The 16,248-nt window shown below is 37.4% G+C and overlaps 1 protein-coding gene across 1 annotated transcript in view; it reads right to left on the bottom strand.

Moving 5' to 3' along the window:
* LOC149556229 (uncharacterized) overlaps positions 1 to 16,248 on the bottom strand; it is a 294,057-nt gene that overhangs the window by 99,291 nt on the left and 178,518 nt on the right. Inside the window, exons 19-22 of the mRNA XM_089830364.1 lie at positions 1,968 to 2,283; positions 1,681 to 1,764; positions 1,120 to 1,590; positions 195 to 783 (exon numbers count right to left, since the gene is read on the bottom strand). Of these exons, the coding sequence (XP_089686490.1) occupies positions 195 to 783; positions 1,120 to 1,590; positions 1,681 to 1,764; positions 1,968 to 2,283 (1,460 nt within the window). The remainder of the gene's footprint in view (positions 1 to 194; positions 784 to 1,119; positions 1,591 to 1,680; positions 1,765 to 1,967; positions 2,284 to 16,248) is intronic.

The raw sequence follows: 16,248 nt of genomic DNA, 5'->3' as shown, positions 1-16,248 counted from the left end.
AAACAATCTTACATCACTCTCCCTTCTAACCACCAGGAAAAAAGGTTTTGCCCATAAAGGAAGATATCAAATGTACAAGCAATAAGTGACACTATATTAAAGAATGGTGTAGCTTTTCACCGTACAAAATGACAGATATAGAAGATACACAAAAATAGACTCAACGAATGAAGTATCCAAGATATGAAGCTCACCTGCAAATGCAATCCTCTCATCTTTGCTTTGTGAGAAGATAATGGCTTCCTCTTTGGACAGTAATGGTAATTTTTTCTTTGTCATTGATTCCACCCAAGGTATACAACTCTTTCCAGCAACATTAGGAAACAGTAATTCTATCATACTCTCAATTATGACATTCTTGCTTTTTCTATGAATCTCCTTACTTGATGACAAAGATAGTACAAGTATAACAGCATCCAGAACAATCTTGTATAATGTAATGCGTCGGAAAGACACGTTATCTCTACCATCAATCTCAGGTACAACCAGTGTCACTATAGATGATTCAATGCCCACAACATCCTCATCAGTTGATTGAAAAGAGGTCCCAACTCTAAGAGCTTCATAAAGAGAGTTCAGTATAAAGTCTGGTGTATGGTTATCCTGCCCAGAAAGTGATGAAGATGGATAGTCTGTGTGTAAATTGTCTTCTTTTTCCATTGAAAGCAAGTAGGCTGCAAGCTCTTTACGTTGCACAAACACTCTTGCAATTGTGCAAGAAAAAGAGAGAAGCGAAGGAAAAGGAGGAGAACACTTTTCAAGGAATTTCAAGTATGCAATTACCTGCACAAAATGCACTACAAGACTAAAGGTGAAAAAATCAACAAATTTAAAAACAACAATAGAAAACTTGTAGCTTACTAATTTTAAGTATAAACTAGAGATACAAACAGCTGAAACAGTAGGAAAATATACAGATGCATAATTAAATCAAGAAAGGTCAGTTGATGCAGTCAAAGAAAAATTTAAAAGTTCAATTCCTGAACCTGTTAAGATGTATTAAAATTTAAAACAATATCCTTCAAAAGCACCACCTAGATCATCCATAACTTTTATGAAATATCATATTAACATGTACTCTAGTTAACAATCTACAATAGTGATTTCACAATGCTTTACCACTTCAATCGTTGTTTCAACTAGAACAGCATGTTGAATAGCTGGTAGAAGACTACCAAGGATTGCTTGTGCATTTGGATGAGTTCCGATTCGCTCCAACCATTCCAAGTGATAAAAAGTTGGAATAGAGGTTCTTGTACTCTCATCAGGCATATCTCCCCTTGGTAGGATATAACAGTCAAAGGAAGTGTTTAGAGTGGATATTTGACCACTGTCTGCAGACGGTGATACTTCATTCAAGCACTCAAATGAGGTATCAAATATACAGGCAAAGAAACGGCGTGCTTGACAACGGATAAGGCTACTCTTGTCAGAAAGTTTACAGGATAAAAATTTTACAATAGCTGTGACTTCTTTCTCATGAGACTTGTCAATGATCACCATGCTTATTGCCAAATAAAGTTTTCTTGAGTCTACAAAGTTCTTCCCACCAGAACATACAGACCCTTCCTGCAGGTATAGAAGCTGGCACTGCAAGATCAAAGTAGAATGAACACATGGTAAATCTGTTGAGTGACAATGAGTGTCAGTGATTGATTAAATAATAAATTAAGGGCATACCTGCCACATGAAAGGTAAGACAGAGACAAGCTCTGGTTCTTGACATAAAATTCTTTTTAACCATCCCCAGGCTTTTGATAATGTCTGTTATAATTGAAGAAAATCAAAACATTAATGATAGATAATCCTGTGGTATACACCCTTAAATTTGGAAGAAATCAGGTAAATAAGTAATAACTAACTGAGGATTTCAAAGAAATGGACATCAAAGGATATAATATATTAATATAAATTAGAGATGTACAATGAATGCATAATAACAATGATGTGTATTATCGTGAAGTTACCTGAGAGCAAGTAGTCTGTGCAAAATAGTCAGGAGATCGACATTTCCGAAGCACACGGCCAAGTTGATACACTTTATCAACTTCTTCTAACTCTTCAATGATGGTTTTTGGCAGCCTACCATTGACTCCAGATGGGTTCAGGAGTGTTACATTTCCTCTCCAATTATAACTGTCCAGTGGAGCTTCACTGGAGGCAGTTCTATTATTGTGCATTCTGTTCAGGTAATGAGAATATATTAATTCCTCTGCCTTAGCATCAGAAGTCATTGCGTCTGATGCTAGATCATCTGCTTTCAGGTTTCCTGCAGTTTTGTCACTGTGTAACAGTCAATGACTCGGTACTATTGCCAACTTTAAACAAACGCATTGTCAATGAAGATAATATTTCAGAATAGATATAATTGATCAATTTCCATCCAATTCAAACCACTATAACTTGGCCACCTATAAGTAAATTTCTACAATGCATAGAATCTCCACATGAACAAGACAACCAAATATCAATGACCCCACCAACATATTCAAGCTCTCATAGAGAAAACAAAGGAGGATAGAAGTTAAATTCATTTCCACATTAAATCACCACGGTTGATCAATGGGATTCCATAAGAGCCCTGCTGGCTTGCTCAAGAAGTATGCTGAAGAATTCTTGTTTTGTTTTCTGTTTTAGAAATTATCGCTTTTTTTTTGGTTTTGGATGTAAATGCTTTTTTTGTGTGTTTTTTGAAATATAAGAAATGCTCATACAATTGACATGAAAATCATATCACTATGAAAGTCAGTACAATAACAATGAATTGCAATTATGAGTTTTGAAATTATCACAACAATTTAGATAAGCAAATTAAGATCTAAGTAAACCTGGTTTCCATGCCAAGGCCCAATTATATTGAAACACAGCCCTAAAGCATTGGACACTAGTGTAACAGATCAGACACAGCCTCAAAAAGGTAATCGCTGCTCCAAGATAACCTCACATCACCTTCCCAATACAAGCTACTCAGGTATTTCAATTGTAGATTTGAATGCTTGATTACAGCTCCACAAACGCCTCAAAACAACACTGGTTATAGCAGAAATGAATGCAAGAGAATGATGCAAATCTCAGAATACTTCGCATAAATCGCAGCAGACCAATGAATTGTTTGGTATACAAAGCACCAATAATTCAGAGATAATTGCAGAATGTGTATGCAGAAATCAGACACAATTCATTGGATCCCTTACCAGCTCAAAGTGCAACTCTGGAAGAGAAATCAGACTTCTCCAAATTCCCAATGTTGAAACCCTTAAAGGCTTCACAAATTCATAAAATGCAAATAAAAAGGATGGATCAATCTCCATAATGAGTCCATCCTTTTTATAAATGTCGGCCCAACAGAGTGATAGTAGTATCAAAACAGATGTAGGTTTTGAGAAGGTTGAAAGTTCAAGTGGTGCTATGAATAAAATATATTTTAAAAAAAGGAGATTGTTTCCTAGAAGAACTTATTCATTAATAGGTTATTGTAATTTCTATAATTACTTTGGTCACAAAGCAATGAACTGTAGAATCAAGACAAGACAAAGGTTTAGTTTTAAGAGTCCTAACTCTTTTAATGTCTTGAAAAATTACAATTTGGCTTGCTTTAAATGTTAGAATCTAGGGCATATTGCAATAAGCTGTCAGTTGAATGCTCGTAATTCAAGAAATGGGTTACTCAATAGAGTGAAGAAACGATGGAGAAAGAAAGAATACAAGTCTCTGCTTGTTACAACATTGCATGCTACAAAAGAGAATTTGTGGATTGTTGACAGTGGCTCTTCAAACCACCTGACCGGTGACAAAAGAAAGTTTTCTACATTCACAGATTGGAATGGTGGCCCACTAAAATTCGGAGACAAATCTTTAGTACCGATATGAGGTAAAGGTTCCCTGAGCATAAATGGTACATTAGAGGTAAACAATGTAAGGTTTGTTGATGGTTTGAAGTATAATTTACTGAGTTAGTCAGTTGTGTGATAATGGCTACTCAATAAACTTTAATGTTCAATGTTTTGAAATTAGAAATTTTGATTTAGGAAAGGTGATTGCAGAAGGAAAAGATACTGAGAGAAATGTCTATGATTAAAGAGAAGTTTAAGGCAGAAATTTCTTGTTGAGTCAAATTGATGAGAGTTTGTTAATTTCGATAATCTTGTAAAGATTAGCTCGTCAAATTCAGTTAGACACATGCTTAAGATTGTGAAGCCTAAAAGCATTGTATGTAAAGAATGTCTAAAAGGGAAGAAAACTAGAGTAAGTTTTAAGCCCAAAGAATATTCAAGTTGACAACCACTTGAACTAATAATACTGACCTTTGTGGACCCACCAGAACTAAAGGGTGAAAAACGAGAGATATTTCATGTTGTTTGTACATGACTACTCTAGAATTACTTGGGTAACATTTCTAAAAGAAAAATTTGAAGCCTTTGAAATATTTAAAAAAAATTTAGAGCTAAGTTTAAGAAGGAAACTGATTATGAAATTAAATGCCTTAGCTCTGATAGAGATGGGGGATATTTATCTAATGAATTTGTTTCTTACTGTTAAGGAGGAGGTATAAAAAGGCATTACTCTACAGTTAGGACACCTCAATGGAACAGAGATCGAACAAAATAACAAAACGGTAAAAGAAATGGTTAGAACTTTTTAATGAATCAAATCTTTCTAAAAAATTTTGGTGATAAAGACAACGGGTTTCAAACAAGCAAAAAGGTTATCAAAAATTAAAAAGAAGAAGCTTATCTGTCTTTGATTTCTGAGATGGAACCTAAAACGCATAAGGAGGCTAGTACTGATAATAATTGGATTAATATAATGAAAGAGGAATTAGATCAAATTGAAAGAAGAACATTTAGGAATTGGTTCCTTGCCCATCAGATAAGACTCTAATTGGCACCAAATGAGTGTTTAAAAATAAACTTAATGAAGATGGCAAAATTATTTGAAATAAGGCTCGATTGGTCTGTAAATGCTATGCACAAATTGAAGGAGTAGATCTTGAGGAAACTTTAACTCTTGTAGCAGGGGTAGAGCTATTCGGATGTTTTTGGCATTTTCGGCATAGAAAAATATTCAGTTTTCTATATGGATTCTTAGAAGAGAAAGTCTATATTGAACAACCTGAGGGATTCGTTTGCCTAGGTAGTAATCTCTATTTCAAATCTGTTGGTGATCAGGTCTTTGTTGTGGTTGTCTATGTTGATGACACATGTTTTGATGGAAATGATAAAGTGTATCGGGGTTTTGCTAGTGAAATGCAATCAGCTTTTGAAATGTTTATGTTAGCAGAGCTATCATACGTTCTTGGTTTTCACATCTCTCAGTTGGATGAAGGTATTTTTTTGTCACAAACTAAATATACAAAAGAAATACCTAAAAAGTCTCAGATGGACACATGCAAACATGTCAGTACTCCAATGGTTATAAGGTGTAAGTTAAGTAATGATGATGACTCTTTTGGAATCAATCAAACAAAATGTAGATCTATGATTGGTTGTCTATGTTGATGACATAATTTTTGGTAAAAATGATAAATTGTGTGAGATTTTGCTAGTGAAATACAATCAGCTTTTGAAATGTCTATGTTGGGAAAGCTCTCACACTTTCTTGGTTTTAAAGTATCTCAGTTGGATGAAGGTAGTTTTATGGCACAAACTAGATATACAAAAGAAAAAATGTTTGAAATGGACACATGCAAACCTGTATATACTCCAATGGTTACAGGGTTAAGTTAAGATGATGACTCTTCTACAACCGATCAAACACAATAGAGATCTATGATTGGCAGCTTACTTTATCTAACAGCTTCTGGGCCTGACATTCTGTAGGCAGTGTTTATGGTTGCTAGGTTTCAAGCCTCTCCAAAGATTTCTCATCTTAATGTTGATAAGCATATTCTCAAACACTTCCAGGGCACACTTGATTATGGGCTATGGTATCCATGGAATGACAACTCTGAACTTGTTGCTTATACAGATGCAGATTTTGCAGGTTGTTTAGATGGTATATGCAACATTAGTAGTGGTGGAGCTTTTATCTTGGGAGACAAGTTGGTAGCTTGGTTAAGTACGAAACAATAATCTGTTACTCTGTCCACAGTGGAAGCTGAATATTTTGCTGCACGTTGCACATAGGTCCTATGGATGAAGCAAACTCTTTTGGACTTGAAGGTGAAAGTTGATGGTCCGGTTCCTATTTTATGTGATAATACTAGTGCAATTAACATCTCAAAAAACCCTGTTCTAAATTCTGGCACGAAGCACATTTCTATTAAATATCATTTTAAAGGAACAAGTTTCTGATCTTGAACATGTGCATACTACGCAGCAGCTGGCAGATATATTTACAAAACGTCTTCCTGCAGCTACATTTGAAAACCTCCATGATAGGCTTGGCATTGTGGCCTTGGCACACTAAGTTGGGGCATGAACTTAGAGGGAGTATTTATTGTCTTAATCATTAATACCCGAACCCCTTGTCATTGATGAAAAAAGGGGGAGAAAATGTTGTAACTTGTTGTACTTGATCAAGATTTTTGGTTTGACAGATGATTCTATTGGCAATTTTGTAATCAGATCATACTGGTTTTCATTTTTACAGATTTTAACGGATGATTCTACTAGTGATTCTGTGATCAGAGGATGCTGGTTATTACTTGATCAGATTTACAGGTTTGCAGGTTGACAGGTGATGCTAGTTTGATTTTTATTTTGTCATCGATGACGGGGGGATTGTCGAAATGAATGTCGTTGATGACAAAATCATCTGTTTCTGATCTATATATATATATATATATATATATATATATATATATATATATGGAGAGAGAGAGAGAGAGAGAGAGAGATAGATCAGTTGTTTCTATGCAAATCCATAAGTCCTGTAGGAGAGAAGGAAAGCGTACAACTATAAGGCAAAAATACCAATTTGAAGTTTTTTGTAGTGTTGCTGGCATGATGTATTGGCTGTGTGCACATCTTTGCATATTTGTTACCCTTGCAACAAACTGTAGGGTCCTCTATGTACAAACGATGAAGTTGCAATGTGTTTGTCCTGAAAATTGCTGCACATGCAAGGATTGAAATTAATAATATATTTGTTTCTTAAGGATTTCTTATTGTTTGTATTCAGTCTGACAAAAGACAAGTTCTAATATCTCAAACAGCATTTGAAATAGTTATCAGATTCTTTCATATAAATAATTCTGAGGAAGATGTCAAACACTGAAATAATTCTGCCTAACAAGAATCAAATTTATGACACATCAGCAGTACACACTGGAGTGTCCAGATAGTATGCTATAGTGTTGTGTGGTAGCAAACCTGATAAATGAGAAAGAATTAATCCTTTGTTTAAATTGACGGGTGGACTTCCAAATATGTTGTTACAAAGATCTGTCTTCAACGCCAGATAGTTATCCTCAAAACTATGATGGTTGTCCTATTTGATGCTTACAAGATTAGTATCAAATCTCTTATACACAGAGATATCTGTTAAGAAAATAGGATCAAGTATATTCTTTTATTTCAAATTTATATATTTGATCTCTAGAATCTTATCTCACAAAGATGGTTAGTATAAATAGTGCATCAACTGTTGCCTCTGAAAAAATATAAGACAAAATCTTATACCCTATCACAAGAATGTAAGTAGTAAACAACTTATATCCTGTGGTGGTGCTCACTCACCATAAACTTTATAATATGTTACTGGTTTGCATGGGTAGGAGGCCAAGTCACAAACCAATTCGAACACTCTTCATGGTCCGTGCATGATTCGTTGTGGATCTGTATAGGATCCCAAACCTAGCCAATGGGTTCGGCCTATTCAAAACTGAGACATATTTTGTCCCTAGAAATGTTATTCTGTCAGATTCACCAAGTTTGTGACATTTTTTAATCTATTTTATTGGTTTTTAATTCCAAAAAAGTCATTTTGTCCCTCCAATGCTAATTTATGCCATAAAGAACATCTAAATGCAAAGACAAACATTTTTTTTTATTGTGAACGGGAAAAAAAATTTCTCCATTTCTAGAATTATTTTCTCCCTTTCATTACACAAATGGAGACAAAGATTGATTGAACACTCCAACCTTTGGTTGTGCTATTCCTATGCATTTGAAAATATTGGTTTGTTGTCAAGGACAGCATAGGGAAAGATTTCATCCAAAAATGTACGTTTTTAAAAATTTTGGATTTTTTCCTTTCATTTTCTTATAAATGACCTCTCTTGATTTGTGTTTGAAGATTTTTCCTATTTGATTTTCTTTTCATGTGCTGCTCATTGAGCTTGTTTAGGTATCAATGGCAACTGTTTGTAGCTCCATGAGTCATATCCACTTCAAAATAGACCCAAAGACTTCCCTTTTGACATATATTGAACTGATACAACTTGTTTACAAAGCCACTATCTAAGTAGATAATCTCAATGCAATGCTTGATGGTAAAATCTTCTTTTTCCTCGCTCAATGAAATTGCAAACAAAGGTTTAACAATAGCTTCTACCGCATAAACATAGAATCTGAAAGATCCCAGCTACAAATTCAAATTAGAATGCTGAGTTTGTTGGAATTTTCAGACTTTGACCAGCATGATAATAACTATTTTGGGTTTTGTTTGTATTCTGATTTTTTTGTGTTTTGTTGTTTCTATAATTTTTTGGGAATTTTGATAAATATAAAGCAAAGAAATGAGCACTACAAATGAAGCGATTCTAAAACTGAAATGTCCCCTTCTCCGCGCTAGACCTAATGGCGCCTTGTTGGTCTATCTTTCCATCCGGATAGGCTAACGGCATTTGTTTTGAGGATGCCAGCCAGTCACAAGGATCTATTTGGTCTTGTTGGGGAAGATATATAAGTGGGGACTCCTAAGGTTAAGTCACTTTATTTTATAAAGTCAATTTACAAAGTACTTTATCATTTAAAGTCACTTTATGACAAAAACAACTTAAGTGACTAAAAGACAAAATAGGCTTTTATCCCACATTGCCTAGTTATTTGCGTCTTCCCTCACTTCGAGGTTATAAAAGCAAGCATCTGCTTTGGGATTAACACCATGATATATTATATTGATAAAGTACAGCAGATTGCTTAAACGTGACTGGATTATTCTCGAGGATGAAACCCCTTGGGATAAGTTAAGAAGTTGGATGACAAGCCAGCCTCTAATTGGAATTTTGTTTTGGAAGTGGAGAGCATTACTAGACATCACATGCGCCTTCAAGAAGTAAGTTAACAGCAAACTTTAGCATTTGTGCAATCTGGAAAATATTGGGAGATTAACCATAAATCAGTTTCCAGTATAGGATGGATGTGAGCAGTTCAACAGTAAGGAGATCACAGTGGAGTTAACAGCAGTGGGATTGATCGACAGTAACAGTGGTGATTGGAAATAAAGTGGATGAGTATCGAACAGGGGAGTAGGCAACCAACCGGCAGCTCCTAAAGCATCCACGTTGGGTTAAGTTCTGAATAGATTGATTAACAGTAGCAGTCACCCACGAGGTTATGGTTTGCAATGAGGTAGTCGTCTGAAGATCTGACTAACCTTAGTGACATTGCGAGACTGTAGAGTGCTATCGTGACTTGTCAACAAGTGGATGGGCAGTGGTAGTGTGTAAGCCAATGGCATCTACATCACAGATATAGCAGACAGGTGGAAGAGACATCACGTAGAATAAGTTGGGCGGCCTGAAAGGAATTCTCAGCCACGACACCTTCCCTCCCAGCGATAACCAGCGCCCATGCTCTCCATTTTCAGAACTGAGGCCATTGAAGAGCATGCCAAAACAAGCAATATAGACTACTAGCCAACTGTGGTTACACAGGTTCCATTTATTGCTTTGTTTGTGATTGTAAACAATGTGTTAGTATTCTAAACATAAATACGCTTGTATGAATTCATTCAGTAATTATTCCCTCATGATTCAAGATAGGTAAATCATTGTACAGGTCTGCTATTGGAGAATAGTATAAAATTCAAGTGTTCTTATTTTCTGACTTTTCACTTTGTATGCACTTCTTTAGTCCTATTGCTGTATGTTCTGAAGTTGTATTTATTTTACAGTGATATCAGAATTTAACAACTAGGTTACATGCCAAATGTTTGACAAAATACCATTATTGTGATATTGCTATTAGGATTTAACTATGTGATTTTGAGTCAAACTCATTGACCATTTTTCATGAGTAGTGATTCAACATGAATCCATCTCTCATGAGAATAAATGGAACACTTAGCACTCATTGGTTTTGCAAATTGGGTTGCAAGCTTTGGGTTTAACCATGGAGGAAACTCCGTAGTTAAGCGTGCTCAAGCTGGAGTAAAACTGGGATGGGTGACCTCGTGGGAAGTGTCGATGCTTCACCCTTGTGAGCATCACCTAGATCCAACGAGTGCTAAGTGTTCCATTTATTCTCATGAGAGATGGATTCATGTTGAATCACTACTCATGAAACATGGGTCAATGAATTTGACTTAAAATCACACAGTTAAACCCTAATAGCAATATCACAATTTGACTTGCTGAGGAAATTATCTCCTACTTATCAACTGATGAGCTTAAGGGGCTTTCTAATGAATGGTTCATAAGGCACAATACTTGCAGAAGGTTTTGCAAATGGGGTTGCAAGCTTTGGGTTTAACCATGGAGGAAACTAAGTAGTTAAGTGCGCTCAAACTGGAGTATACTGGGATGGGTGACCTCTTGGGAAGTCCCAGTCGTCACCTAGATCCAATGAGTGCTAAGTGTTCCATTTATTCTCATGAGAGATGGATTCATGTTGAATCACCACTCATGAAACATGGGTCAATAAATTTGACTCAAAATCACATAGTTACATCCTAATAGCAATATCACAATTTGACCACTTGTGGAAATTATCTCCTACTTATCAAAATACCATTAGTCAAGATTTAAATTCTCAAATCATACTACGACTAGATTCTTACAGTGGTATCAGAGCCATAACTCCTGCCAACTTGTGGGAAAAATTATCACGTAATAGACTAGGTTAAACAAGAAAAATGATAGCTAGGCATGAGGATGAAACCTTATGAATTCAGTCACTTCCAACCTAAACAAGCAGAATCTCCAAATTAGATTGACATTGAGGATAGTTATTCAATTGATGAGGAGTTAACTTTTGGAACAGGTGAACAAGTTGAACAGGCTGAACAGATTGAGCAGATTAAACAAGTTGAACAAGCTGAATAGGTACAAGATACTCAAATGGCTTGTAATGAGAGTGAACAAGAATGGGAAGTGAGGGAAACCTTGAGGGCTATTAGAGATGGGCAGAACAATATTGCTACTATACTTCAGCAGCTTATAGGTGTTATGCAACAGTAAGCTCCACCTCATAGGGCAACAACGAGTCATCATAGTGGAGGTGGTAGTGTGGCAAGATCACCCCGAGCTACTAGCGCTCCCACACAGAACACTGACAGACCTTTGATGCCCATTTTTAATGCAGAGGAAGAGGTAGCACCACCCGTGGCGCCAACTTTACTATTGGATAACATTATGGCAATGTACGATGAATGGGATTTATTCCCTGATCCGATTAAGCAGAAATTGTCATCTATTCAATACTTGAATCAAAAAAGGGAGAGAGAGACCACAATAGGACAGGAGACCTAGAGCACAGAAGAGGGACTTGAAGCACACCATGAACAAACTCTCTCCCCACTTTTGATGGCAGTAGTAAGACTCCGTGAGAGCTTGCGTTCACAAGTTAGACACCTACCTAACACTTAAGCTCATGTTAAAGACAGCAGCCATTAGATTCGCCACATGCATTTAGAGGGAGTGGCATATGATTAGTGGCATCATGGGCTAGTCACTCAAGATCATGGTCTCATTATGTCTTATGAGACTTTTAGCTCTAAGCTAATTACTCACTTTGATAGGAAGGATATTGAGGTCTATTATAGGGATTTGGCACGGTTACAACAGGGTGGATCTCTAAATGACTTCATAGATGAGTTTCAGTGGATTTCGATGATGGTTTTAGATATATCAGAACAACGTAAGGTAATGTTGTTTACTGAAGGTTTATGAGATAGATATAGAGGTTTGGTTAAGGTACTTAAGCCAAACACTTTGGATGATGCTATTAAGATCACACATGATCTAGACTCACCCTCTTCAATATTACAACCTCCTAAGACACCTTATAAAGGGTCCACTTCGTTCCAAAAGAACAAGAACCAGCATAAGGCTACCCCTCCCAAATTAGACTTTGAGACACGGAATGAACTCAGGAGGAAGAAGCTATGCTTCACTTGCAGGGAGACATGGACACCGGATCATAGATGCCTTGGTAAAGGCAAAATACATTATGTCGAGGTACTCTCAAAGGAGGAGGATGAACAGCAGCAGGGTAGCGATGTTGATGGCAGCAATGAGGAAGAAAGTGAGGAATGGCCACCTAGAGAGAGAGAAGGATTCTATTCAGGAACAGCGTCCTATCATAGCTTCCCTTTCTAGCGATCCCATGGGACATCCCTTTCATTTGAAGGGAATAGTTAGGGGATAGCGTCTTGTGTGTCTGTTAGATATAGGTGCATCACATAACTTCATAAGCACACATTGGGTTACAAAGAGAAAGTTATAGATTAATGACATACCTAAGTTCAAGGTTAGATGGTAGGAGGTGACAGATTGAGATGCACAAGTGTCAGGATTTCTGATTCATTTTGATGACTTCCTTCCTGAGGCAGATTTTTATGTAGTCGATTTGGATGGATTAGATGCCATGTTGGGAAGACAATGGTTATAGACTACTAATAGGTACACAGTTGATCATGCTAAGATGCAACTAGTATTCTTACAGGATGGCCGACAGGCGATCCTCACGGCTATGCCAGAGGATTAACCCAAGTTGATTTCAGCCCATGGGATGGAGGCTATTATGAGCCATGATGACATGGAGTGGACAGCACACTGTTTCATTTCCTCTAAGGCCACCTTAGGCTCAGGACAGTAGATTCATATTGACATTCGGTCGGTGCTTGATTTTAGAGGGTTTTTCAATACATACCTTCAAGTATTCCTCTAGATAGAGGGTTTGAGCATATCATTGAGTTAGAGAAGGGCGCCAAACCCATCATCAATACACCTTATCGTCATCCCAAGCACATAAAGAGGAAATCGAAAAGATGATTAATGAAATCTTTGACATGGGACACATCAAACCTAGGTTCAATCCCTTCACTTTTTCAGTCGTATTGGTGAAGAAGGATGGCACTCTTCGCATGTGTATTGATTACCGTGCTCTCGACAAGAGGACCATCAAAAACAAGTACCCTATTCCTCACATTGATGAGTTATCAGACGAGATACATGGGGCAGTTTATTTCTCGAAGATTGACCTCAGATCTGGATACCATGAGATACGGGTTGGCGAGGAGGATGTGCATAAGATAGCTTTTCAATGTCACTATGGACACTACGAGTTCTTGGTTATGCCATTTGGACTCACTAATGCACCGGCTACATTTCAGTCATGCATGAACCATATTTTTAGAAAACAGTTGCAAAAGAGCGTGTTAGTATTTTTTGATGACATCTTGGTTTTCAACAGAACTTGGGAGGAGCACTTGCAACATTTAGATGAGGTACTTAGTACTATGGCAGAGCACTCATTGTTTGCGAAGGAATCAAAATGTGAGTTTGGATTGATCGAGATTCTTAACCTTGGTCAAGTGATTGGTGCAAATGGGGTAAAGGTAAACTAGGAAACGATTTAGGCAATCCTAGATTGGCCACCACTGAGGAATACATCAGATTTGAAGGGCTTCTTGGGTCTTTGCTCTTATTACAGGAGGTTCACTAGAGGCTTCTCACAGACAACAAGCCCCCTTGCTAATCTCACACGGAAAGGGGCATTCAGGTGGATAGTTGATGCAGAAGTGACCTTTGATAAGCTCAAGAAGGTGATGAACAAAAGCCCAGTCTTGGCACTGCCCAATTTCTCTTGGTCGTTTTTACTAAAGTGTGATGCTTCAGGGAGCAGGATTGGCGCAGTTCTGATGCAACATAGGCATCTGATAGCTTATGAGAGTAGGAAGCTCAAGGACAGTGAGAGATTGTACTCCACCTATGATAAAAAAATGTTGGTCATTATGTACACTTTAGCCAAGTTTAGACAGTACTTGGTAGGTGGCAAATTCACAGTTAAGACAAATCACAACTGTTTGCGCTACTTCCTAGAACAGAAGAATCTAAATGAAAGATAGCAAAAGTGGATCAGCAAGATTTAGGCAATTGATTTTGACATCAAGTATGTCAAAGGTAAGAACAATGTAATTGTTGATGCGCTTTCCAAGAGACTTTCAGTAGCAAAATGTTGTACTATCTCCGAGATATCGACTAATTGGAAGTCCCAGTTGTTGGTTGAGTATTCTAAGAATACTCAAGCATGTCAAGATATGGATGGACAGCTTCACGACCGCAAGTACAAGGTAATTGATGATGTGATTTTTATAAGGATAGAATCTACCTCGTAATAGAATATAAACTCAAAGGAAAGATTATGGAAACTCTTCATTATGCACCATCAGTCGGACACCCAAGTTTCTTCAAAACCTATAGACAAGTCACGGAAAGGTTTTCATGGAAGGGCCTCAAGGACAATGTCCTCCAGCATATCAAAGAATGTCAGTCTTGTCAGCAGAACAAGTTAGAGCACGAGTTTCCAGCTGGATTATTACAACTCCTCCCTATTCCAACGTAGAAATGGGAGAGTATCTCCATGGATGGACTTCACTACAGGGTTGCCGAGGGTGCAGGGCAAAGATTCCATTTTTGTGTTCGTGGACAGATTGACTAAGTTCGCTCACTTCTCTGCTATAGTGGTAGATTGATCAGCCTCTGAGGTAGCCGAGTTATTTTTTCAATAGGTTTTTTTGTCTATATGGTCTTCCTCAAACCATTGTGAGAGATAGGGATAACAAGTTCCTTGGCACCTTTTGGCAAGAACTATTCAGATTGGCCAGTACAGAGTTGACACCCAGTATGAGTAACCCCCCCAAATGGACAAGCAAACTGAAATAGCAAACAAATGGATAGAGGGTTATCTCCGAAACTATGTAGCAAGGCAGCAAAGAGCTTGGGTTAAGTGGTTATATCTAGGGGAGTATTGCTATAACTCCCACCACATGTCCATCTGGATGACTCCATTTTAAGCTCACTATCGGGAGAACATTCTACAGTGGTGATTGGAAATAAGGTGCAGGAGTATCGAATAGGGGAGTAGGCAACCAGCTGGCAGCTCCTAAAGCATCCACGTTGGGTTAAGTTTTGAATAGACCGGTTAACAATAGCAGTCACCCACGAGGTTATGGTTTGCTTATGGTTTGCAATAAGGTAGTCGTCTAAAGGTCTGACTAACCATAGTGACATTGTGAGACTGAAGACTGCTATTGTGACTTGTCAACAAGTGGACAGGCAGTGGTAGTGTGTAAGCCAATGGTATCTACATCACAGATATGATCGGGTAGAATAAGTTGGGGGCGTGGAAGGAATTCTCAGCCATGACACCTTCCCTCCCAGTGATAACCAGGGCCTGCGGTCTCCATTTCCAGAACTGAGACCATTGAAGAGCACGCTAAAACAAGCAGCATAGACTACTAGCCAGCTACACTTACACAGGTTCCATTTATTGCTTTGTTTGTGATTGTAAACCATGTGTTACTATTCTAAACACAAATACGCTTGTATGAATTCGTTCAGTAATTATTCCCCCATGATTCAAGATAGGTAAATCATTGTACAGGTCTGTTGTAATTGGAGAGTAGTATAAAATGCAAGTGCTGTTATTTTCTGAGTTTTCACTTTGTATGCACTTCTTTAGTCCTATTGCTGTATGTTCTGGAGCCGGATTTCTTTTACAGTGATATCAGAATTTAACAACTGGGTTACACACCAAATGTTTGACAAAATACCATTAGTCAAGGTTTAAATTCTCGGATCATACTACGACCGGAATCTTACAGAAACCTATCACTGAGAATACAAATTCCAATCTGAAGTAACCTCTGAACAATTTATTTATACAAAAATGAAAGTATCACACCAGGACAAACAACGATGTTATTATGATCGTGAGACCAAATAATGTTAATCCATCAACAAAAAGTGCTGCTACAGCCAGTACTAGAAGACGCCAAGCCCAGAAGGATTCAGCCAGTGGTGGGAAATGCCTGAGATGTCTGAGAAAACCTTTGAACAGTATTAATAATTTATTGATC

This window comes from Cupressus sempervirens, chromosome 5 (genome assembly GCF_028749045.1).
Source record: "Cupressus sempervirens isolate cs-2001-9-10 chromosome 5, ASM2874904v1, whole genome shotgun sequence".
Taxonomy (NCBI): domain Eukaryota; kingdom Viridiplantae; phylum Streptophyta; class Pinopsida; order Cupressales; family Cupressaceae; genus Cupressus; species Cupressus sempervirens.
This window is presented reverse-complemented; position numbering and strand designations above follow the sequence as displayed.